The sequence below is a fragment of the Calidris pugnax genome, unplaced genomic scaffold (assembly GCF_001431845.1).
Source record: "Calidris pugnax isolate Ruff unplaced genomic scaffold, ASM143184v1 scaffold44, whole genome shotgun sequence".
In the NCBI taxonomy this organism is placed as follows: Eukaryota; Metazoa; Chordata; class Aves; order Charadriiformes; family Scolopacidae; genus Calidris; species Calidris pugnax.
The window spans coordinates 7,957,302-7,984,231 of NW_015094506.1; the positions used below are offsets into that span (position 1 = coordinate 7,957,302).

Here is a 26,930-nt window from a genome sequence, read left to right on the forward strand (position 1 = left end):
TTAGAGCAGGCTTATGGTTAAGTCATGAGCAACACAAGATACCCAGTGTTTCCATTGCAGAGAGAGAGTCAGATGGCAGCAGCACTCGCTGGCTTTTATTTCACATATGCCAGTTTGTGAAAATGATAGGCCAGTTTAAAAATTTCATGTGGGCCCAGTCAGTATTATTTACGCTGACCTATTTTTTTCAGTGATGGGTTGTTTTTTCGTTGTCCTGAGTCACTCAGGCTATTTTGAACCCTCAAAATTTTGGAACAATGGATCTGGGATTAGGGCCACAGGGGAGTTATTTTCCTCTGACACTTAGGAACACATTGAGTGCTGTCATCACAGTGGTGGTGTCTGCTCATATATTTACAAATTACACGAGAATATGTCGTATCTCCAAGGTAACCTTTTATTTCCCAGACATTTTTTTTTTTTCAAATAAATGCTCTATACTATTAGAAGCTTCATGTTTTACTGTCCTGGACTGCCTTGAACTAAAAGCAATTATATAGCACACTCCAACTTAAAAGCCATTGTTCCCAGACATTTTTTTTTTATATAGCACACTCCAACTTAAAAGCCATTAAATAGTACCTTGCCAAACATCCTCATTGCAGTGCATTAGAGCAGGCTTATGGTTAAGTCATGAGCAACACAAGATACCCAGTGTTTCCATTGCAGAGAGAGAGTCAGATGGCAGCAGCACTCGCTGGCTTTTATTTCACATATGCCAGTTTGTGAAAATGATAGGCCAGTTTAAAAATTTCATGTGGGCCCAGTCAGTATTATTTACGCTGACCTATTTTTTTCAGTGATGGGTTGTTTTTTCGTTGTCCTGAGTCACTCAGGCTATTTTGAACCCTCAAAATTTTGGAACAATGGATCTGGGATTAGGGCCACAGGGGAGTTATTTTCCTCTGACACTTAGGAACACATTGAGTGCTGTCATCACAGTGGTGGTGTCTGCTCATATATTTACAAATTACACGAGAATATGTCGTATCTCGGAATCTTTGTAGCCTGTTCAATTTGCAGAATGAAAGATTAATTACATTATGCTCACATTGCATTCCAAGTATTGATGGAGCTTATTGTTTCTCACAAAACCAACAGTTAATATAGCATCTTCTGATCAGATTGAGGGATAGAAGTATATTAAAAATTCCAACTAGATTAATTTCCTGTATGAACCTAAATTGGTTTCACACATACGTGTATGCTAAAATGATTGGAGACATCAAGAAAAATAAATTGTAGCCCTGATCATGGAAGGCAGAAGAGCAGATGTTTACATACTGTTTTCAGGAACAAGCTTGCAAAAAAAATGGATTGGCCAATATTTTACTCAAAATGGAGTTTTAAACATGTTTAAAGTTGCACTCCAGTATCCCTGTTGTTCTAAGTTAGCCACTGTGAAGTTCAGTTAAGTTTCTAAGCTGTCAGTCGGAATAGAATATTAACTTTAATATGAAACATTTTTAAAGTCCATCAGCTTCATTTCTGGAGATGATTCTACCTACGTGCCTATATACAAGGCAGGACAATCTGTAGTGCCATGAGAAGAGCTAATGAGACTATAAAAAAGGGCTAGCCCTTAGCAGGCTTTGCCTGATTGCTGGGTGAGGTCTGGGAACATACACTTGGCAAGTCCACAGAAACTTCCTGCTAGCAGCAGTCCTCCACTTTTCTTGAATATGGCATTGTTTGAAAGCCAAAATTTGGACTTGGCCAGTAAGAACTTGACAGGGAGAGCCCCAGAAAGAGTGGTAAAGGGAAGCACCAGGACTTTCCTGCTCTGGCTTCTACACCACTACAAAATCCTTGCTCCTGGGGAGCCTCCTGTAGACTCACTTCCCCTGACTGCTTTTCTTTCCCACTCAAGCAGACTAATGGCTGTCATCTAGTGCAGGACAGCCCTTCCTTCCCCATTTGCTTGGCTCTTACATCCTTGTATCCCTGACCACCAACTAAATCCCATTGCTTATAAGTGCATTTGTCTTTTTCTACAGGATTTGATGCACAGGCATCTTTAATGCACCTTCCACCTGCTAGACGAAATCTTTTATAGCTTTATTATTAAACCCAGCCTAATTAAACAAATACAGTATTTGATGCACACTCTGACTATACGATGCAAATACCTGTATACATACATTCAGCCAACATGCCCATTTGCTTGCATTTCCTTAGACGGCACTCCTGGCATTTTCTCCTCATGTACATGTCCATCTCACAGTTGCCTCCATTTTTACACTTGTATACTGCATTTTTTGTGATGCTTCTTCTGAAGAACCCTGCAAAAACAGCAATGACATAGATAAAACACTCAAAGAAGAAAGTAATCACGTTGAAGAGTACCTCCATCTCTATTGGGTTTTCTGAATGACACATGTTCTGCTGCACTGTGAGTTTCTTTCAGTGCCTGAATGACTATGTTCTTGATATCTATATTGGCAACAGTATCAAAGTCATATAATTTAATAAATCAACGTGATAAATCATGGGCCCAAACATGAGACTCAAAGATCCTGGAACTGTGAATGCTGGGAAAATTCAGACCTAAATCTGAAACCTGCCAGCTGAGCACCAGCAGTAGAGCTGTAGGTTGATATCATACAAATAGCCAGTGAAAAAAAGTGAGTCTGTTAAGTCTTTTGAGATACAAGATGCACAGAGAGTTGGGTAACTCATCACTGTTCCCTCAGCTTCTGGGATCTGCGGAAGCTCCATATACTGATCTGCTTGCCCACCCCCAAGTTTAATAAGGAAGCTGCATCATATATGCCTATTGTACATGTGGCATCCTCCCCTATTTACAAGATACTCCAGCCTCATTCACTAAATATTTTCTACCTGGTGAGTTAAGCAGTCACTTAATTTCCCCTGCACAGGAAGTTCTACTGGTATCGTCACTGAATTCATTCCAAAATTGCACAGTGGCAACTGCAAAAAGGAACTGATTGAAGAAATTGAGAGGCTTAGCACACTTCCGAGAGTGGTGCTGTGGGTAAAATGTGGAGTGCTAAAGATACTAAATGTAATTGAATAAAAAAGTCGTTAAAGATACTAAATGTAATTGAATAAAAAAGTCATCACAAAATAACGGAGTCTTTGCTGCCAGTGACGATTTGAATGTTTTCTGAATTTTTAGTGTGACTCAGCGTGCCATTACAATCTTTTTACATTGCCCTTCGTATGGCAGAGACTATTTAGCATCAACTTCAGAGGAAATCAGTTCTTCTCCTCATCTGAGGGTAGGTTTCTGAAACAGGCTCCTGAGAGTTTCTGCTGGCACATCACTGATTTATAGTGCACTTCAAACTAGAGCTCTGTGTAAATTTACATTAACCTGAGCTATTAACAAACCTTTTGCTTTCATATTGCCACTGACTGGCACAATAAAAATCACCACCTTTTTCCAACCTGGCACTTTGATGTACTACGACAGGCACCAGAGAAGACCCAGTCTCTCATACTCAAATCGTAAGGCAAATTCAGACAGGGATCTGAATTTTTGTCCATTGTAGGATTTGTCGGTGTGTTTTCAGAATGCATTCAGCTAAGGTACTGTCCGGCTGAATCCAGGAGAGATAACAGATGACCTGATGATTTTGCCATTGGCACATGACAATTTCCCAATTTTGGTCCATGTTTTTATAGTTGCATAATCTCTTCCAAGCACCAATGTGTAGCTACCAGTAAAGCAATTCCACTATTTGGTCACAAAAGCCCCCCTGACATTTCTCTGAATCTGCTCTAACTCCTGCTTGAAATCTCTTCCATGCTGTCTGTTTTATTGGCTGCTTTTCAGATAAATACAGCTGACTGGCAGCAGTTGCTTTTGAAATGCAGATTGCTTAGAACCTCCAGCAGCCCCAGGCATTATTTTTATTCATCATTCACGTGGTGTTTAATACATTACCATTTGCTGGTCAGGGAAGAGAGAAAAAGAGCTGGATTTAAGCTGTAGGTTCTTAGTGTCAGCTAAAGGCAACTGCATCTGCTTTACATCATTTATGAATTTTATTTGTTAAATTTAAATCCTGTAATTTATGACACATTAATTAGTAGTAAATGTTGAAAAGCCCTGTACAAATATTTATGACATTCTAAGTCTGACTGAAGACTATATCATCCATCCTACCCACAAGGTGTGCATTTGCTTATTCATGGCCAAGCAAAGAGAAAGAGCTTTAGTAAATTAATGTTTTTAAGTATGTAAGAATGTGAAAGAAGAATGCAAAAATATGCATGCAAAAGCTAGGAACCAACAAGATCCAAGCAGTCAAATATTTTCTCTTGAAAACAAAGTTTTTGAAAAAGTGAAATGATGTGAAATGAAAAGTGAAATAATTTCTTCGGCAAAAAAGTAGTTTTAAACCTACTCCTGGTTCATTTTTATCATGAAATGACTCTTGAATCATTGTCTTCTTGAACAGACTTCTTCATAATTAATTTTTAAATTAGCTTTTTGGTATGAATGGAATTTCTATATATTTATTATTCACTAATAATTCAAAATGAACTTAAACTGCCTGAAATATTTTATATGTGAACTTCTACACCAAGATAAGTTATACAAAAATTCAGAGGCAAGTCAGAAATGACATCTGTTAATTTAATGAAGGAGTAGCCCTAAAAGCTAAAGGTTTTTCTGGCACAGTCTAACTTTTATCTGATCTTGCCAAATTACAAAAATCTCATGTTGGCTAGAAATGTTGACTTTGCTTTCTTCTCTTAGCTAGTCATGAATATGATTAATTATGGCTAGAGCTGCTCCAATGTTACTATTGCGGATTTTTTTTATGGAAATTATGAAAGTTGATGGAGGGCACCTGTTAAATGTGTAGACGAAAGATTTGTAAATATCTCCATTTGCCATCCTAATGGTCAACTGGTTTGCTTTTTCAATGTAAAAGTTTCTGAAGTTCACAATTGCTAACAAAGCACCTGCTCGGCTCTATCAGACTACCAAGACATGCTGCAGCTTTCCTTCCCCCCATGCCCACTTGGTCGGCGTTAGTGCGAGGAAAAGATAAAAGCAGGACCTTCTTGGCAAGAAGTAGTCTCAGTCTGGTGTGAGAGACATCAAGCATTATTGATCAGGAGTGGTATGAAGACTGCAAAAACTCGTACCGCTAGCCTTTGCAGGGGGAATTCACAACTAGCTTTTCTCTCAGCAGAACTTAGTCTGTGGCTTTGTTGAACAATCACAATACTATGTCACACTTGTTCTGTAACACCTGAAAATCATAGTTTGGGTTGGAAGGGATCTTTAAAAGTCACCTAGTCCAACCACCCTGCCAGGGCCAGGGACACCTTCTGCTAGATCAGGTTGCTCAGAGCCGTGTCCAGCCTGACCTTGAATGTGTCCAGGGATGGGGCATCTACCACCTCTCTGGGCAACCTGTTCTAGTGTTTAACCATCCTTATTGTAAAAACCTTCTTCCTTATGTTTAGTCTAAATCTACCTTCTTTTAGTTTAACACTGTTACCCCTTGTGCTGCCACAGCAGGCCCTGCTAAAATATTTGTCCCCATCTTTCCTGTGGGTCCCCTTTAAATATTGGAAGGCTGCAATTAGGTCTCCCTGGAACCTTCTCTTCTCCAGGCTGAACAGCCCCCGCTCTCAGCCTGTCCTCACAGGAGAGGTGCTCCAGCCCTCTGATCATTTTTGGCCCTTTAACACCCAGTATCACTATACAGGTTGAGGCTATTCCAAAAAGTCTTTGATGTCTGTTTGCAAAGGTTGTCTCAGAAATGCCCTCTGTGGCAGCAGGCTTTAAAGCACAGTATATTGCTCTTTATACTGTAACAATTCCTGAGCTGCCTCATTCTTTACAAACCACAACTGTGCTATTATTGTTAGTCAAGGCAGCATTTTCTAAAGTGATATATTAGAGGTGAGAGAAAAATCAAGGAAGCCTTTTTTTTATAGTACCACAGGCAAATGTTGCATGAGAGCAAATGTCCATTTTAATCTGCTTTTGCATAATATGTAAAATATTAACAAACTAATTTGTTAATGAATGGTAATGTATTAAAAAAATATACAGAAGTATATACTCCTGCCCATATCTTTAGATAAATATTCTCATGAGGGATGATAAATAAGATCTTAATATTGTTCCTTCTGCCCAAGAAAGAAAAACAAAAAGAACAGAGGGTATTGCTGAATGCATTACCAAAGAAAGAAATTTTAAAATATTTAACATATTCATAACAGAAGATTGAATCCCATAAAAATATGTGCAAACTCTCCCCCTTTGAATAAGAATATCCACAACATCAATGAAGTGAGAGTGCTGCAAGGTGAGCACTAGTTCTGCAGAAAGAGATTTGCATATTATTTTGGACACATGTTGAACATGAACAGTCTTATTGCCAAAAAGAAGGGCTAGTCTCAAATTTGGACGTAAGGTGGTTCTTCTACTGCACTGGTAAGAGCACAACTGAAGTACCAAGCCTGATTTTGGTCATAATGCTTTGAGGGTAATGTATACTCACGTGAAAAATTCCACAGACACAAGGGAATGATCAGAGATCTAGAAAACATAGTATCCCTTCCACCTTGTCAAACAGAATTACTGTCCTCAGCACATCTTTTTACTGAATCAGCTGGTACTTTAATCACCTCTAAAGTTTATTGTCGAAACAGAATGCATTATCTTTAAATAATTCAACTGTTACTATGTTCAATCAAGGTTACTATTCTTTGTAATTGATGTTGCAGTCATGAAACAGAGCAAAAACATAAAAACATAAAATAAATTATCCCAATAAAGCAGTAAAATTATTGTTACATAGAGTCATTCAAACTGAATCAGTAGAGAGATGAACACATATTTCTTTTCATTGTGGGTTTCAGTCTGGGTATTTACCTGATGATTTCAATTTTGACCTCTCTTCTAGGAAGAATCTTACACATTCCATAGTTTGTAATTGTAAGTCTTTGAAAACTTACTAAGACATCTAATAATGAAGTTAATAAACAGTAGGAATAGTTTACTAAGAATAAATGTAATATTACTTGGAATCTTCACATTAAAAATTATTTATAATGACAGCATTCATATGAGTTAATTCATATTTTTTGACTTTAAGACTATTCACATGGACAGCAGAAAGAAACAAATCTCTTATTTATTGGAATTCTTGAGATAAACTATATGACCCTTGACTGTATTCCTGTTTAGGGTGGTTGAACAGCGTGGTCTGTTGTACACTCAGAAATGAATTCATAATAGATAAAGCAAACCTCTCAAATTAATTCTAAGTCCACTCTCAGTGACAGTGAGCTCCACATTAAGACATTTTAGTGTTTCAAGAATGTCCATGGCTATAGCCTTTATCCATACATTATAAATAATATTGAAATATTTATTCTCGAAATAGAATGAAGAACTGAGGCATTGTTTTTCTTTCTATGATGTACCTCAACTGTGTCACAAAGTAACCATCTTTAGATAGTCTTAGGTTGGCCAACCATCTTTAGGAGCCATAGATTGGCCAACTGTAAGCACAGGACAGCGGTGGAAGTCGCTGCCAATCTGTCTTGGGGAAAATACATAATAGCGTACACCAGATGCAAACATAAATCTCTAAAATGCTTATTGACTCAGATAAAATTAACAAGAAAGAAAATATATTCAGAAACTGCTGTACATATTAGCTCAATTGAATTCTGTAATTTATTTCATCCTACCTTTGCATCCTTCACAAGTAAGAGCATTGTAGTGGTACCCAGAGGCTTTGTCACCGCAGACGACACAGAGCTCTTCTCCTTTCACTCTTCCCATGGAGTGACCCAGTCTAGGCTTTTTGGCTGCAGGGATATCCATTATCTCTGTCTCCCTTGTGAAAAAGGTCTCTGAGGGCATTCTCCTGAGCTCGTACATCCCAGGGGAATACCATTCCTCATGCTGCAGAGGGTAGAAGCCTAGGTTGGAGTAATATGGGGGTGATGAAATCTGAGGCTGAACTTGGGGAAATGGCACACTGTTGTACTGTGTGTAAGGTGACACATCTGTCTCTTGCACTGGAGAATTCATTGGCTCTGAAAGGATACCTAGAAAATAATAATGCAAAACCAATTTCTATTACTATCATGAAGCTGCAGTTATCAGAGAGTTTCCACTTCCAGACATCCATCTCAAATCATAATCATAAAGATTGCATTATCTGAGCTCAGATTTGCTTTGGTCCTGGTTCCATGCAAATACATTGCAAGATATTTTAAAAGTAACTTAGCCATTCTCAGCCACTCTATTATTGGTGGAATTGTTCGGTGGTGGAACTTACATTAAAAAAATCGTGAAAGATACCAAGCAGCTAATCGTATAGATGTTCGGTTTACAAGAGCGAGCAATCCATGCCATAAAGAAGCTAGCAACCCAAATTATGTTTCACAGAAGAATAAGAGAAATACAAGCAAAAGCCAAAAATCTTGTGGCATTGGTGAAAGTTAGATCAAGGCTCAAACATCATGTTAATTTCTATTTAACTCTGAATGAATAAGCCATGACAGAAAAAACTGTGCTGGGGAAAGATGGTAAGATCGAGGCTTAATTAGAAGACTAAGAACATGAAATAAACCTTCAAGAAGAGCCTGAAAGTGGAAAGTGAGGTTACCATGAAGGAACAGGGAAGATATTCTTAATATAAGTTGTGAGATGTGACCTTCTTGCCACCCAGCCTCTGCAGCCTAGTCCCCAGCCCGTACGAGCCTATGCCCTTCAGTCCAGTTGTGTGGTTGGTTCTCGTAGGAAGCACCTCTGTAAGCCAGCGCTATTCACCTCTTAGCCAACAACAAACCTGGCAGCAATACCAGGAATGGCAACCTTTCCTCTCGGGATCAATACAGCATCTGGAGGTTACCTTAACTTTGGCCAGTAAATAGCAAGTTTAAATATGCAAACAATGCAAACATCTTAAGTCTTTTTTTTTTTTTTTATCTACTACAACAACATCTAGCAGTCCCTAGGTGGTGTACTTAAAATCAAGCCATGTCAAACAGCTAGAAAGAGTAATTTAAGAGTTATTTGCAAACTACTTCATATTTTCTGTTGGAGAAAGCCACATCTTGCTGGTTCATGAAAACACTGACACAATTCCTTCATTAGTTCCAAGAAGAGAATCTGAGAAAAATAGTGCATATTTCCAGGAAGATGCTGAGTCCCACTTTTATTGGAATCAACAGAAATATTTACAAGGAAATCATAGATTAATGTTCATTGATGACCATTACTTAACAGTGCTTCAGAAGCACTCCAAAAGCATTTTTGCTGACAGAAAATTGGTTCCCTGGCAAGTTTCCTTTGCTTCTGAGGAATCAGAAACATTGAAGAAATGCTAACAGTTAAGAAGAGGGAACATCTGTAATGACAACAATAATTAAAATGTATAGCAGGGGATTCTTCCCTCCCCTTTGTCTCACTTCAATTAGTGCCAGAAACTAACCTTTTCATTTCATATGCTTTTCACTTTCAAGGTCTAATGCTCTTGCTCTGCACCCTTCTGCCTTCCCTACTTTACCATGCTGCAGAAGCCATACAAGCATTTTGGATTTGTGTGGTTGCTGTATTGTCCACAGCACAACTTTGCCAAGAGCAAATGTTGAGGTTCCAGTTTAAGAATAAGCAGACTGTATTGTTCACAGCACTTCTTTGCCAAGAGCAAATGTTGAGGTTCCAGTTTAAGAATAAGCAGAAAGATGCACCTCTGGAAAAACATGATGCAAAACCAAATGAGAATAATGGTGCCATTTCTTATTAACAATTAGTTTAATTATGGTTCCATTTAGTGTCTCCAGAAGAGGCCAGGGCCCCGACCACTACACTAGCAGAAGCAGAAGGCACTCTACAAACCCGCGTTTATGCCCTTTAAATAAACAGCGGAGACATACAGAGACCCGAGACAAAATACAGGGAACTTTATGGAAGAGCCTGGAAGTGCCTTTACATCTTCATGCATCAAATACAAGCTGTTACTGATACCTGCCAGCTGCAGTGGTGACACATAAATCAAGTAAAAGGTGAGAACAGCAATGGTTTGATGCTGACCTTTATTGTTCAGTAGAGGCTTAATGAGTGGGTGGTCTTTCTTTAATTGTATTTACTGTTTGTTGAGACTGCTGCTCATTAAGACTGGTCAACGTAGTCCAGGTTCAAAAACTGGTGTTAATTGTGAGAATCATTCAGTGTCTCTTTGTAAAGGAATCTGTTCACCATGGAGACCTGAATTGTCGTTTTCCAGTTAGTATTTACTTAGTTGATTCAGTTTGCTAAAGGAAAGTGGGACAATCCCAAAATGATAAGGAAGATATTGTTGATTTTTAACTTTATGCCATCCACAGGAAATTCCACAAAAGCTCTATATCACCTGAAGTGCTTGGGCCTCTGAAAGAGCAAGAGGAGAAAGCAACACTCCTTCCACAGCAAAAAACGACTCTCAGGGCTTGCTAAAAAACTCAGGACTGCTAAAGAACTGCAGCACATGCTGAGACAATACTGGATGTTTATTTAAACCACTGTAGATCCTTTTGGATTACAGAAAAAAAAATCTGTAATGATCATGTAAAAATCTGTAATGATTGTGAAAAATCTTCACAATCATTAATTCTACTCTGCTTATGGAGGAAACAGAAAGTGTTATAATGTAAAGTGGGGAAAAAACCCCAGCCAGCCTCCTCCTCCTTCCTTCTGTGTCAGGCACATAGTTTAACAATTCAGCTGATTTGAGTCCATGTTCAGAGCAATGAACGGGAAAAGGAAGAACAGGCGGGATTGAGAGAGAATGAGAATACACAATCTTGCTTGATGTAAAACAGGTTTACAGCAAAAACTCTGGGAAGTGCTTGAATACTACAGTTATGGAGACCAGACTGATTTTTAAAGATAATTAGGTTGTGACTATGTAGGATTTCCCGCTTAAAGGTATTTTTGTGTTTTGTTTTTTTTTAAATAGACCTGCTTGAAGGGCTTAGGGGGTGTCTGTATTTCATCTTTAGAAATCAGCCAACTGTGGCTGACTCAGTGATACACCATTCTCTACCCAGAGCAGACCAAAACCAGTTGTCAAATTCCATCTTTTTCCCCCTACAGAATTGTCAATGAACCTAGAATTAAATATTGCAAGACATTGTATGCTCCAAAGCATTAGTGATCTAAAATCATTCCTAAAAATAACTGTTTAAAACTGCGGGTTTTTTTTTTTTTTAGTTTAAACTAAATCATCAATAAAGACGATTTCAAAATGGTACTGTTTCATTTTTTCAGTTGAAACCTCCTTTTACTCTGAAATATTATCTTTAAAAATTGAAAGAAATGATCAGGTTGATATAGGAACTAGATACCTTGACATTACTGTGACAAACTATTTCTATGACCTGATCCAAAAAGGGTGGTCTAAGCTGTGTTCCGCAGCCCTCTGTGTGCACGGGGCTTCCAACAAAAGCTGAAGGGATTCTGCTTTCAGAGACATACCGTGCTCTGCTCTGTCCTGCCTGATATTTGAAAACCACACTGATTTTTTTTGAATTCTGCTTTGCAAAGTACACGCTAGTCTGGAACAAATAGTGTCTTATTGCAAGCGATAACTAATCTTATCTTGCCAACCAGAATGTACATATGCTTTTATCCAGATATTTGTAGAAGTCTGAAATGGGCTGGTCTCCTGCCACTGTAAGGTGCGAGCCAGCCCACTGAAATTGCTGGAGTTGCAGTAGGATAAAGCAGTGAAAGTGAAATCAGAAATAAGCTCACTGGAATACAGATATCTTTTATATTTGTGTGGCCTTAACTATTTTGAAACTTTTGTCTGTTTTTCCTTTTGGAAGCACACCTTTTACATCTTTAAAGAAAGAATACTTAAGCACACAAAAAGGTGTTGTAACTTATAGCTGTAGATCTTTTAAATTATGTTTTACAAATACATGTTTTTCAATGAAAGACATTTCACAGAAATCTGGAGAGCTTACCAGTATCAAAGTGAAACCTTCACATAGATATGGTCCACATATGGATATTATACAAGTATTTTTCCACACCACCACTTGCAACTGAAACTCATTGGAGAGTTTTCCTTTTGTTATTTTAAATTTTACACAGGATATTTTACATAAGACTTGAAAAAATATTTGACCTAGACTTAACCATTCGTAGAAGTAGAAAGGAATTTTCTTTGAGGAACTAAAGAAAGTGTTTTCAATTTGCGGAAGTACACTGAGGTTACATGTAGATTGAAGAATAACATTTCTTTCGGAATATTACAGAAATTACAAAGAGAACACATTTTAATGTAAGTGGCATTGTTCCATTAGTATAAAGATAATTAGAGGCAAAAGAATTCAAAGCATGTGTAAAGTATTAACCTCTAGTTCTCAGTAGGATATTCATGAATGAACTTAAAGATATAAGAACAAGATTCAGGATAAACTAATTCAGAAATCATAATGTAACCATTAATAAAATTCTGATTTAACTCTGAAAAAGTTATTTGTGGATCTTTAAAGATCATTTGGTTTAAACAACTCTCTACCATCCTACAGTTTCAAGGAAGAATACAAGATCAGGTGACAAATATATCCAAGCAAGAACACAACAATATCCTACCTTAGTCTGTCTTCAGTCTGACCATTTATTGAAGAAAAATACTCTCCTTAAGGTATTCAGCCCTTTTTTCCCCTCTCTTTCTTTTTGCTCCCCCTAAAGACTACATATAAATAAAACTTCCTGTTTCCACTTTGTCCGTATCCTTTAGACTTCTTTACTGTGAGAACTTTCTTTAAGACTAGCAAAGGAGTGACACAGGCCAGAGGTTATATAGTTTACTGATTAACTTCATTACAGAGAAACTTGTTTCTGAATGTCTGAAACAATAGCAATGTCCTTTCCCAGTGTGGATTTACCTGGGTAAAATAGGGTTACAATTCAAGGGGATGCCTCCAAGTAGCCTAGCCATTGTAATTTTGTACCTACTGTGATTTATTTACACCAAAATTTTTATCAATAAACATATAGTAATGTCAGGTGATTCTGTGCAGTAAATTAACTACTTCAATATCACACGCCGCAGGTTTTAGCTGAGTGGATTAACAGGTGTTTTTTAAGCACAGATATGTTGTATTTTCAAAAAAAGGCCAAAGTGCTCAGGACACATCTGTATGACAAGATAAAAGAGTGCCAGAGAGATGTCCCAGCCCCACAGCCAAATGTCAAAGATTGATTCTCACCTGTGTAGCTTAGGGGTAACCCTAACTCTCTCTAGAGGGGACAGGACTATGTAGCCTTTGTTGCTGACCTTACCCTTCCAGGCCCATGTAGCTTCCCTGTGGCACTCAGATTTTATTGTTTAGTACATATAAATTCAGTTCAAAGCATCTGTAACATTGTGAGGGCTGTACTGGATGCCACCACAGCTGTACTGGAACAGCATGAAGTCAGAAGATTGCGTGGCATGCCTCGGTTTGATGGCAGCTAAGGCACGAAGGTACAAACCCCACTGAGACAGTGTTAGAAGACAGTGCAGCATAAAAGAAGACAAACTTATTGCAGTCTTGTCTATGCTGCCTATTTGGGGACAGTCCCTGGAGCAAACACATGACTTAAAGACACCTACTAAAACAATCTGAAACAGAGGTCCAGAGCAAGGTAAGAGCTGAGTAGTGTCAAGATGGACAGTCAAGGGTGTCGTGCCTCTTTCCTAGCACCAAGATGAGCCTGTTAAGACTTTTTGACCAGAGGTATGTCTGAGGATCACACCTGGAAGTAAATAGGCAGAGAATCAAGCCCCAGACTGCAAGATTCCCCTTATTTAATCAAAGTCTTTTTTCCAGGCTAAGATCCATGAATGACTCACATGCACAAAAGAAAGCATCATACAAATGCTATTTTTTTGTTTTTCCTTACTCAGTGGTAGAGCCTTCACCCTCAGAGCCCTGTTCATCTGCATTCCTTCTCATTAATTTTTTCCTCAGATTGCCACTCTGGTTTGGCTCTCTTCATAATTATTATACATAAACAATTTTGTGTTTTAATTTGTGTTGGCTTGTTTCCTTTTGATTTGGGGGTCTGTTACAGGGCTAATTATCTTCTCTGCAGGGATGAAGCCAGATGTTGCATCATCTGCCAGGTGGTGCTAAAGACAAGTAGTTATTAAACATATCTTATGATCTTGAAGCTGTTTAATCAGTTTGGACACTTTATCCTACTATCTTTTTTTTTTTAAAAAAAAAAAGGTATAACCACAACAAATACAAATTTATCTAAAAGAAGTCAGCCTTTCAAGTTCATCTTATGGACTGTTCTATGCCTACAACAATTTTCAATGGCATTTTGTTGTTCTTACATTGTCAAATATTTAAGACAAGTTTAGATGTGTCGCTTTCTTTTCCTCTTTGTTAGGTTTCACTTTTTGTTCATTCTTCCTTGTCCATTTCAATACATTTTAAGAGTGCTCATTCACCTCAAGAAAAGCTTCTTTCTCCACTAGGGACATGTTCAATGAGGGTGTCATTTCTTGTCTGGTTATATTTTGACATCACATTACAAGAAAATATTGTCAGGCCATCAAAAAAAAATTACTTAAAATAGGCCTTTATACAAAGTAAACATATTATAGTACTGAATTATCTTTCAAAGTTCTTAGAAATAATTCCATCTCTGATAGATGAAGTTTGACATCTAATATCTTGCATATTAATAAGTCCTATATAAGGTGCTTTCACAGAAAATAGAACAGGGCTGTTACTTTAGAGGCCCACTACTTACTTATCATATAAACAACAGTTTGAGTCAAATGCTGTCTATATATCAGATACCATACATATATAAAAGCTTACCCTCCACACATAAAATACGAATGAGACACTTTTGGTATCTGAAAATTAGTTCAGTCCCTTGTAAAAAAGGGCAAGTGATAACCACTGGAAGAAATAAGATTACAGAATCACGGAATTACCTAGGTTGGAAGGGACCTTTAAGATCATCTAGTCCAACCATTAAAAAAAACCAACACAAAAAAACCAAAAAACCACCACACACACACACCCCAACACTAAACCATATTTCCAAGAACCATGTCAATTTTTCTTTTGAATATCTCCAGGGATGGTGCCTCAACCAATTCCCTGGGCAGCCCATTCTAATGCCTGATAACCCTTTCAGTGAAGAAATTTTTCCTAATATCCAACCTGAACCTCCCATGATGTAACTTGAGGCCACTTCCTCTTGTCCTATCGCCTGTAACTCGGGAGAAGAGACCTACCCCCACCTCTCTACAACCTCCTTTCAGGTAGTTGCAGAGAGCGATAAGGTCTCCCCTCAGGCTCCTCTTCTCTAGACTGAAGAAGATAATGGAGCTATGGGTATTTAACACAGGTGTTGGCCCTAATATGAAAAACCTTCAAAGGCAATTGAAAGATGTTATCAAATACATTTTCGCAACAGTCTTGGTGTCACAGTTGAGTTGCCTTATTGTCTTAGAACAAGGCTTGTCAGCTTCAGCACAGTACTCTGCTAATGTACCTCAGTGTCTTCTAGGTCACAGCTTGCGTCCAGCCAATTTGGAGCAAAGCAGGGGAGCTCAGCTCAGCCTGTGTCTACCATGGTAGAAATTTCCACAGGAAAAATTCATGACTGTAAAGTGAACTGTGAAGTTCCCAAAGGTTTTTAAGGCGATCTGGAATTCAGTCCTAAATTACAGGGGTTCAAAAATGCAGATTTCTTTTAGTTCAGGATATGAAATTGGACCAGTCTTCACATAGCTGGCCCTGTTCACTTCAATGGGGCTTGTGAAACAAAAACAAGGTTTGACTGAGGAAGAAAAGTGTCTTAATAGGACAATTCCTATGGAAACCCATGCACCTCTGGGATTTCTTGTCATTGGGAGTCTCTTTCTCTCACTAGGAAAACCACAGCTGCAAGGAAGAAAAAAGTTGATTTGCATGCAAATGCTATAGAGGATGTATCATTTTATGTAACTGTTTTTAGCCATTTCTTCAAAAACATTTTCTGCAAATAGATCTAGGATGTTTCTAAATCACCTGAGTCATGAGGTAGAAAAATAAAACCATTTTTCCAGGAAGACAGTGTGGGAAGGAAGGACCCTCACTTCTCCTGGATTAAAGATCCTTCCTCATTTGCATTTTAAGCCCCTTTTACCAGGGACTCAAAACAACAGAAATGAAAAACAACAGTTAAAACTCACTAACTCCAAAGGCATAAAGAGATACTTTACAGTAGATACATACTGTTAAAACAGCAATGTACAATTTCCGCATACTGAAAGGTAGAAAACCTTTTTTTCCTTTAAGCTGTTTTGAAACCTGCTGCAACTAGAAATCTTGAGGGTAAGAAGTGCCCTGGAATTACCATGGTGATGATGCTCACAGCACAAGCAACTCACAATTGACAACATTTCTTTTGAGAGACCTGGACCTGCTGCTAATCTTTGGAGATGCACTTCGATTTGTTTTTGAAGGTCTAAGAACGCTTTCTCCATAGACTGAGAGAAGCATAATGAAAAGATAATATATTTCCAGGGCTTTTTACAGAATGTGAGTATGCATCTTTGAAAAAAGGAGACTGTTTTGTATAAAGGGTGGTGTTTGTAAGCCAGCAATTTCTCACTTATACTACAGCAGAGCTGTAATGCATGAGGAGTCCTGGGAGAAATGTATATACTATGGGTCATTTAAAAGTAAAGCTCTCTTCCTGTTTCCTTGGGTTCACACTTCTCTACCTGCCAAAAGCGAATGTCAAAAAATGCAAGTAGTTTACAAAAATAAAATTAAGAGGCAAAACCATTTCCTACAAGCATTCTGAAGAGATGGAGTCATATTTTCACAATGAGTAACTTTCTCTGTGAACTCAGTTGCATATTATTTCTGATTTTTTTTCCAGCTATAAAAGCAAAAGACACCAAATTTGTAAAGAATTCCCTTCTGAGACTTGAGTGACATCTCGCAAAACAGGACCAAGTGACCATACAAAACAGAAATCAGCTTAAGTGAAACACAGCAGGAGTGCTAAGTCTCCTTCCTAATGGAACCTCCGATTCAACCCCTTAATACATTATTTCTTTCTGTTACAGAAACGTCAGTATGGATTAAATCTCCATTGTGCTAAGCTCTGAATACCTATAATAGGAGACAATCCCTCTTCTGAAGACCTCACAATTTCTGACTAAGATTTTAATGTAGAAAGAAAGTATTTTACATTAACATGCTTTCTTGTGTTTTGAAGCTACCTGATTATAACTCTTTAAAAATAAATAATTAGCAAAAAAGGAGACATCAGGGGAGAAACTGTGGTTGACAAAAATCTGAAGTAGTTCATTTATGTAGGACTTTTAAAGGGATAACTGGATGTAAAATTTGGCACCCTATATTTGAACATCATTCTCCCCTTTTATATCATGGCCTGACATTGGAATTAACAGGTAGCAGGGAAGTGGTTTAGCTATTTACATATGCTTTTTTAACAACTGCACAAACATGTCTCCCTCCAAAACCCAACACATTTAGGGAAAACAAAAATCCACACAGTAATTCAGTTTTTTTTTCTTATCATTAGTGATAGTAATTTAGTTTAGCTCTATGAAGCCAGGACACTGGGAGCTACACAGTAATTCAGGTTTTTTTTTTCTTATCATTAGTGATAGTAATTTAGTTTAGCTCTATGAAGCCAGGACACTGGAAGGGATCTGAGTTGGAGAGATGCTCCCGACATCTGAGAGCTCTGCATGGCAAGAGTCCTCCATGCCCAAGCCACTATTCTTGTTTCAAAAAAATGAAACCGAACTGTTTCCAATTTTCCAGCACTCAAAAAGACAGAATTCTGGTCTTATTTGGGCTGGAAATTTTAGAAGTGTTGCAGCTTTCTGTGGGAGTCTGTATTGTGTGTGTGTGAGGCTCTGAATGTGTCATGTTACTCAATGAAGGTCCCCCTCTGCTGCCAAAAGAAAGGCTAAAATATGTATTATTTTTTTTCCTTAGCAGTACCTATAACAGAAGATAGCTTCCCCATACTTATAAAATACTGAGCAAGAGTTCTTCATTCATTAACAAACGCATGATTAGCCTTGAAAAATTCAGTGGAACTGAAGAAAGGAGAATTTTCCAGTCTGCATTATAAATTTTCTTGTGCATTGATGTTAATAGCATAAGTTTTTAATGGTTTCAGTAAGACAACGGTTTTAATTTAGGTGAAATTACTTTCATAAAATTGCATAATATGACAATGCAAATACATAGCAGTATAATTTTATGGCAAACTAACTGAAAATATATCTGCTTAGTTTGATTTAAATGACTCACATGAAGATAGCATCCAGCCTACATGCAAAGGTCTGTCCTTGCTGAATAGTTTCAGGTATTAGAATAGTGTTATGAAAACAACCTACAAGATCTGCTATGAGCAGCGATGAGAGCAATAAGGTGCAGGATTACATTAACACCACAGACCCATTATATGTTATTCCTTCTGTAGGTATTGAAGATTCAAGAAGGTTGGTACATGTCAACCACATGTCTTTGACTCGAGATTTCAGTGCATTTTCTTCTAGATTTTTGAGTCAAGGGTAGCTTTCTATTTTAACCTAATTTGGTGACTTACCAAACAAATGAGGACCTTCAGCAAGAGAAAATCCATCAGCAGTGGCTAGCTGGTGATGTCCTATTAAATTCATTTCAGATCCCATTTATTCTTCAGTTCAGGAGGAATATGCAAATTAAGAAATAACTTGAAAGAAGACCCTGAAAGATATAAGGCAAAAAGAATATTTAAACCAAGAAAATTAATTTTTGTGTACCTATTGTAAAGCAGGATTCAGAGGTTATTTCAATATTTGCTGTAACAAACACTGGCTTGAAGTTACAATACCTAATTCAGCCTTTAAATAAAATGCTGCATCTAGTTTGTTTGGTTTTTTCCTTGCTGTGGTATGTTTTATTTGCCATCCTTCTGCTGCTCATTTAAAACTAATGCAGTTTATGCTCAACCTTATTCAAATGTTCACAGACTGAAGTACTGGCCTGACCTGATGAGGGCATGCTGCCCAGCCCCCCTTCCAGGGAACACCAGTTGTTTGCATTATTTTTTCATCACCCTTTCATCATTTCATTGTTTTCACTTACTGGTGAGGTCAGAAGAATCAAACCGGAAAACTCAAGTTTAATTTCCAGCAACTGGCTCTTTATCTTCCCTTCAGTAATTACCATCTGAACAAGACAATGGTGGCAAAAACAGAAAACAAGGCCTTGGTTTAATAATCAGGCTTGCCCACCCATTCCCTTTGTGGTCTCAAGCAGCCATACAACTCTCACTTGGGTAGGTTGGAAGATACTTGTGCCCACTCAATAGTGTGCTTTCCTAGCAGGTCAGGTGGAGCAGCTTTCATCTCCTAAGCTCGACCATAGCACTGTACCCAGACTTTCTCCTTCTCAGTTCAACCGCTAGGTTATTAAGGCAAGAGGCCCTCCATTGCCTCCTCCTTGAGCAGAGGCTATCGCTAGAGCAGAACCTCATCCAGGAGGAAGGCCTGTAAGAGGCTCCCTTGCCCAGGTCCAGATTATGTGGGTGGGATGAAGCAACTCAAGATTGCATTTCAGGCAGGGCCATCAGCAAGAGGAGAACATAGGGCTCCAACAAGGAGATGTCTCAAGCACTGATGCAGACACCAAGAGAATTCTGTATGAAGTTGACAGAAGTCTATTTTGCTTTGGTTTATAGTCTTAATTTTTTTATTCAGTTTTATTCCCATTGGACTGTCCCTGGGCCTGTGTTTCCACTCACTGGTGGCATTTGAGAGTTATAGCCCAATCTGCTTCCCAGTGAGGGCTCAGCATAGTTCTTGAGCAGAAATGAAGTCATCTGACAAAAACGTGAATGCAGGAGGAGCCCCAGTGCTGAGCAGACTAGCAAGTAGCTTGTGAGAATGGCAAGCACACTGTGTAATTATATTCAGATTTGTCCATAAGGATTCATTAAGTTCTTTCTTAACATAAACAAAGGCCCTCTAATTAGAGGGATGCATTTTAAATGTCTGCCCCCAGATAATTTAAACAGTTTACTCAGAAATGTCAAAAGCTACTTGTATCACAGCCCAGAAAGGGTTTTTGTAGCAAATAACATGTAAACACAGAGTCTCAAATCTAGCACAGAAACACAGTTTTGCAACAACAAGAAACTCCATGTATCTTGGGAGAGGAGTTGGCAACCAGCCCAGCCACCCCAGTAGGCCCACATCTACTCCCAACCATTTTACTGTCTTGCCAGCACGTGTGCTGGAGAAGTTATCTGCTGGACTCAAGAGGTGTGGCTGTCCGATGGCTGCAAAGGTCTTACATTTCCTCACAGTCAGTTTTCTCATGAACTGCCCATGACAGAGCCTTGGGAGGGGATTTCTCTTCCAGCCTGTTACAAGGGGTCAGCAACAGAAGACAGCAGCACAGTCTGGACCCTTAAAATGATCAGTAAGGGAGTAAGAGAACTGCCAAAATGAGGCATCAGAGGGCTCCTGAATATTTATCTGGGTTTTCTTGCTGAAGATGAGAGGAGAGAGGCTATCTCCAACCTCTTCTCATGTTCAAACCCTTCAGTATCTTTCTTATAGCCCACAGGTATACAACCCTTGCAGTTCCTTGCAGGATTAGCTCTCCCTGCAGCCAGACTTGAAGATTATGTTCCATCACTACTACTACTACTCATGTCTCCTCCTCAGACCCTATATGAGGAGCTAACACATAAGAGTTGGGATTGTGAATTTCTATATGTTTGTACAGAGCCTAGAACTTATCTTCTTAGGGAATGCTGGATGTTATATCAAAATACTTTAAAAACCATCCCCAAATGCCATTCATTTTGAAACATTTTGTTAGACTGTCAGTATATGGTAGGACTTCGAATGCATACCTTCTTAGTTTGTAAGGTATATACCCTGCATCTGTCTACTCAGTGCTGCAAATAAAGGACAAAGCAAGCAACCTATATTTTTAAATACTAATGTAGTGTCTGTGTTTTTAGTCTCTTTGAAATGTCTATACACTTCTTTCTTGTTTCTTTGAGGCCATTCCATTTTTAAACATGTCATTAGATAATTTTACTCTTTAAACCTCAAGACAGATTTCTTAAAATCTATTATTCTTCATATATGCACAAAAAAACCCCACCCCAAAATGAGGCATCAGAGGGCTCCTGAATATTTATCTGGGATCAAAATGAGGCATCATCAGAGGGCTCCTGAATATTTATCTGGGTTTTCTTGCTGAAGATGAGAGGAGAGAGGCTATCTCCAACCTCTTCTCATGTTCAAACCCTTCAGTATCTTTCTTATAGCCCACAGGTATACAACCCTTGCAGTTCCTTGCAGGATTAGCTCTCCCTGCAGCCAGACTTGAAGATTATGTTCCATCACTACTACTACTACTCATGTTTCCTCCTCAGACCCTATATGAGGAGCTAACACATAAGAGTTGGGATTGTGAATTTCTATATGTTTGTACAGAGCCTAGAACTTATCTTCTTAGGGAATGCTGGATGTTATATCAAAATACTTTAAAAACCATCCCCAAATGCCATTCATTTTGAAACATTTTGTTAGACTCTTTGAATGCATACCTTCTTAGTTTGTAGGGTATATACCCTGCATCTGTCTAGTCAGTGCTGCAAATAAAGGACAAAGCAAGCAACCTATATTTTTAAATACTAATGTAGTGTCTGTGTTTTTAGTCTCTTTGAAATGTCTATACACTTCTTTCTTGTTTCTTTGAGGCCATTCCATTTTTAAACATGTCATTAGATAATTTTACTCTTTAAACCTCAAGACAGATTTCTTAAAATCTATTATTCTTCATATATGCACAAAAAAACCCCACCCAAACCAAAAAAAAAAAATATGGTGGTATTAATGCTACCTTGTTTATAGTAAGAAACTCAAGGATCTATTTGTCATAACCTCCCAATACTATAGGATATTACAGGTTTGTAACTCTACCCCTCCTGCCACATTAATTTTGATCTGGATGGATTCAGTTCAAGACAAACGTTCATAATGGTTTTACAGTTCCCACCTTTTTTTAATACTTCATTTTCTTTTATATATTCAGCTCATGTAGATAATTTACTGCATTTCATGGAAGAAATTAATCCTATCTTCTGGGGATTTCTGCAAGGTACAAGACATGATCACCATTAAAAAGACTGGAAATATATTTTCCATTACATGTAGCTTTGCTACTGTAAATTTGCCTGAACACCAAGATCTTCATTAAGTACTGATTGACATTTTGCTTTGATTTGCCTCTGAATCCAGCCTGCTGTGAGCTATCTAGCCTATATTAGATTTATCCTATTAATTTCACCAGTATTTAAAAGCAGCAGGTACTGATTTCCAGCTTTCAGACCTGCACCAGGTACACAATGTAGAGCATTTTAAGCATCACTTATTCCACACATCATTCAGTTCTGGGAAATAGTATAGGTCAGTGTCACAAGGCATCACACACCCGGGGTGGACTCCACTTTCAAAGAGCCACGACACACATCCCACCATTAGCCTCATCTCAGCCTGATCCTCCCAGGCTGTTGCTGCAGTTAAACTACTGTGGTCCCAGCTGGCTGCAATTCCCATGGAGCAACTCCAGAAGCATTGCTCTGGCAGTGGGATAATCACACCCAGAAGACATATAGAGGCACCCAAATTGCTAGCAACATGGCCAGGTGACAAAGGGTGCCATGTGTAGCACCTATGCACAGGTGAATGTCTTGGCAGAAATATTCCTTCTGAAGATAAGGGGTCCAAGATGGGTTTTTTGGCTGGTGACATAAAGCTAAGTTACCTCAGCCTCCAGAATAAGTTTGCCTACAGGAACTGGGATCAGTAACCACTCTCTTAATTTAGAATTCTTTATCCACCAAACCACATAAGTGGAATGCTTTTTGATTTTCGCAGGCATCTTTGGTATGACTGAACTTACACAGCTATTTCTGCCTTATGCCTGCTTCCTTATATGTAAGTGGAATGCTTTTTGATTTTTGCAGGCATCTTTGGTATGACTGAACTTACACAGCTATTTCTGCCTTATGCCTGCTTCCTTATATGAAGTGTATCTTTTAGCTACTGCTATCAAGACGAATCTAGACTACCTTAGCCAACTGACTGGTACTCCTTAGTGAAGCAAAAAAAATGTGTCAGATAGATAGGTAAAAGCTGAAATAAAAGCAATAGGTACAGAGGAAATCAATATTGCTCTGCAAAATAAGAGCCCTTCAAGAGAAATTAAGAGGCATAGGATAAGTTACAAAGCTTTCTGTTTTCCAAATAATGATTTTAGTTAAATTGTTAATACAATTGCTTCACCCCCTTAAGATTATTTTCATATGCTAAAAAATATAGATCAAAGAAAACCAGAAATCAACCACCCCCTTTTGAGATTATTTTCATATGCTATAAAATATAGATCAAAGAAAACCAGAAATCAATATGTATTAAGTAAAATATGTGCCCAGTCACTTGAGATAATTTTCATCAATTGCATATTAAAAGCTCTGAATTATATAAAATTATTACATGTATCCTTTAGTATACTTCAGAACAGTCAATCAATACATATTTATGTATTCTGTGTTCAACTGAGAAAATTAAGATGTATATTGTTATGTATGTGGCTTGTTCTTTCACCATACTCATGTGTTCCATGTTTATGCAGCTTTCTTGTGGGATATATATTCATAGGAGTATACAAATATTTGTATATACACATATTCATGTGGGTGTAAGTTTCAGATTTATTGTGGACTCTCATCAGTGGACTACCTCTGACCCCATCATGGTCAATAGTAAAGCTTCCCCTGGCTTCTGGGTAAGCAAAGCCAAGCCTCTTAATGAAATAATTGAAGTTTAAATCAACTTGGTTCACTGAAAGACAAAAGCATCATAGGCCCATACTTTCAGGTAAGGTAAAAATACGTTTGATCATCAGGAAAGCTCCATGATAGTCTAATTGGGTTTTACCTTCAGAAGAAGAATGATTGAATCTATTTAAATTACCAGTAAAGGAAGATATATCAAAGCATGGGCAACATTTTTCACAAACATTTCCCTCCTTCTGTCCCGTAACATTGTCCTATTTTTTACACATCTGGCTGCCAATTGCTCAAAGAGAAATTTCAGTAACATCATTAATCTATGGCCCAATCCAAACAATGTTAACATCAATGGGAAGACTCCCATCTAGTTCACAGGCTTTTGATCTGGCCTCATAGCTTTTTTTGTAGAATATTTAATGCAGTACCTCACTTATTTGAGAGGCTTTTTTATTTGCTTGCTTGCTTGTTTTAAAGTGTATCAAAGAGACATGAAAGCATTAGGAAGATTTGTGCTCCTTGTTTCTAGCCTTTTGCTGCCAGATTGTTTTGGCACGATGCGTGGCACCACAGGCAGCTACACAGCAGTGGGTGTAAAATACAAGCAACTGCATGAGCAAGTTTGAGAACCAGAGACAGGACTGTGTGTTACTGTGTGTGATTGAAATTTACATGTTAGATTCTTTGAAACAGCATTTTAAATGAGAGCAGCAAATAGATGCATGACAGAAAAAATACAGGATATTCTTACAGGTTAATTATGAAGCAAAAATAAATGTCTTTAAACCAGTCACAAGGAGAACTGAAAACTCTACAGGAAGTCTCAATGGCATTTCTGCAGGTAGGCAAGTAACTTCCAAGAGTGGGGCCAGCTTCTGACTGCCCCTTGGATGACCTGCTGAACCTCATTTCTCTCTCTTTCTTCCTTTCTCCAGCATCCTGTCTCACCTGATAAAACTGCAAAATCTCCTTTCTTAACCTGTTTTTGGACTCCCTTCTAGCCTAGTGGGATCTCAATCTAGTATGGGTTCTCTAGATTCTCTGTTACACAAGCAATAGCAATAAAAGTAACAAAAGCCAAATGTGACCCACCACTATTACAGTTTTCTGAAGATAAATGGCTAGCAGGAAAACTGGGAATAAACTGACACTTTCTTAAAAACTGGCAATGGATTCAAAGAGTAATCACTTGAAATGTGAAAATCCCTTTTGATTGTGCTAGTTGTGTGAAATAACATGGACTGGACTTCGCAAGCTGCACCTGGAATCTGTACACAAAACTGTCAAACAAAGAAATTACCTAAAGCAAATATAACTATTCCCTTTCTGGATTGTTCTCTGTTCTCCCATTAATCACATTTAAAATATTTTTTGTTCCTAAAAGGATAAAAAAATTAAACCGGTACAATTTTAAAGCTGATGCACATAATTAGATAATGTTATTGCATGAAAGACTCAGTATCAAAGTTATGCTTTCTTTTCCAGTGACACGGGGATACATAAACCAGCTTTCTAAAGACAAACTCCAACACTGTCATTATTTTTCATGACCTTAACATTTTTCCCAAGGGGAATTTCTTCTGTTGCACCAGTTTTATAGATGAAATTACTTCTCCTTATGTTATTTTTCAACAAATTACTAGCTTTAGAAAAATCTTTTTTTTTTCCCCTGGTCAAAAATCCATTAACATCCACTAAATAATTCAGGTGAGAAAATTGCTTTTATACTACACAACAGCAAGAGCTATCACTCTAAGGAATTATTACTTACTGTTCTTTTCTGGAAGACTGCGGATGGCAGGATGTAAGACAGTTCTGCGCTCAGTTCAGTATCCTAACAATTCTCACACAGGAACATTTTTGTTTTGCCTTTTTTTTGGGGGGGTTTAGCAGAAGCCTGTAGTGATAACACAATGAATCAAAGCTTGGGCTCATTGGCTCAGTGCCCTAATGGACAAGGATTACTCATTAACAATTCTTTCTTTGCGAAACTCTCCAAACACAGGCTGTATTAAAACATTGTGAATCCCAGCTTGTCTATCAGCACAGATATTTGAGATGCTCATTAACACTCTAGCTGGGTGCAGGGGGTAAGTTGGCTTAAAAAGTGAGGGGATAGTACCTTGCTGCTGATTGTATACGTGCAAGAAAGGTGTTATTTTGTTATGATACACTCAGCCTCCTTTTCTTTCCCACTCAAGGAGCCCAGATGTCATTCCAAGACATATACTTGACTTTTAAGTATTTCTGTTACTCTTCACACTTCTTTGGGGGACTGAGCATTACGCTGAGTATTCAAGCAGGAGAATGGGCTATAAATTACAGAGATCTGGGGACATTAGTTTTATTCCTGCATCTACCACGCTCTCTGAGAAATGGCTTCATTTTGATGTGGGCTTATCTCATAAGGCATTAAATTAAGGCCTTTAACTTTAAACCTAGTAGATTCATGCACCTTTTGTGCACAAGTGGAAGAAATTGGTACCTGTAGAGGAAGAACTACATCCTGTGTGGGCTGCACTGCATTTGCAAATGCTGATCTCTTGCTACTGACAGAAGGGTAGCCTTGAACCACTACATCCCCAATTACCCAGCAGAGGAATTTAAAGTAAATTGGAATGAATCCAGACTTCTGTTTCAACATCCCACCTACACAGCTAGGATAATAACTCCCTGTTTTCCATTGCTAAACATATCCAGTGAGGACGGGTTGATCTGGCAGTGGTATTGAGGCAAATTTCAGCCAGAGGGGACAGCTGGCAGCATCACTCATGGTAAGTAAGTTCAAATCTGCCACAGGGGTATATGCTCTCTGTCCTTCTCTACATATTTGCACTGTCTGATCAAGAGTGAATACACAGAAACAAAAGCTGTACTTCCTATTCCAGAAGAGAGGCATCGGGCAGCAAACACAGTCCTCTCTAGGAGAAAGGTGACAGCTGCTGGCCCTGAAATTACAAAGAGTACAATTCCCTCTCTTTTCACCAGTTTAAGAAAAAAATATCATTTAAAAGGGTATATTGATCCCCAACTTTATATCAAGGAAACTGAAGTTATCTAGTCTTCTCTTTAAAATGTA

At 38.2% G+C, this 26,930-nt stretch overlaps 1 protein-coding gene across 4 annotated transcripts in view; it reads right to left on the reverse strand.

Moving 5' to 3' along the window:
• The window catches only part of NR1H4 (nuclear receptor subfamily 1 group H member 4), a 42,563-nt gene extending 16,804 nt beyond the window's left edge, over nt 1-25,759 (reverse strand). Inside the window, exons 1-5 of one of the 4 annotated variants that reach the window (XM_014963193.1) lie at nt 25,623-25,758; nt 22,057-22,151; nt 18,602-18,741; nt 7,693-8,055; nt 2,142-2,282 (exon numbers count right to left, since the gene is read on the reverse strand). In XM_014963193.1, the coding sequence (XP_014818679.1) occupies nt 2,142-2,282; nt 7,693-8,055; nt 18,602-18,686 (589 nt within the window). In that variant the 5' untranslated portion in view covers nt 18,687-18,741; nt 22,057-22,151; nt 25,623-25,758. Of the gene's footprint in view, nt 1-2,129; nt 2,283-7,692; nt 8,056-18,601; nt 18,742-22,056; nt 22,152-25,622 lie in introns of all 4 variants that reach the window. The other 3 variants (XM_014963191.1, XM_014963194.1, XM_014963192.1) reach the window with 3 other exon arrangements.
• Nucleotides 25,760-26,930: the final 1,171 nt, after the last annotated feature.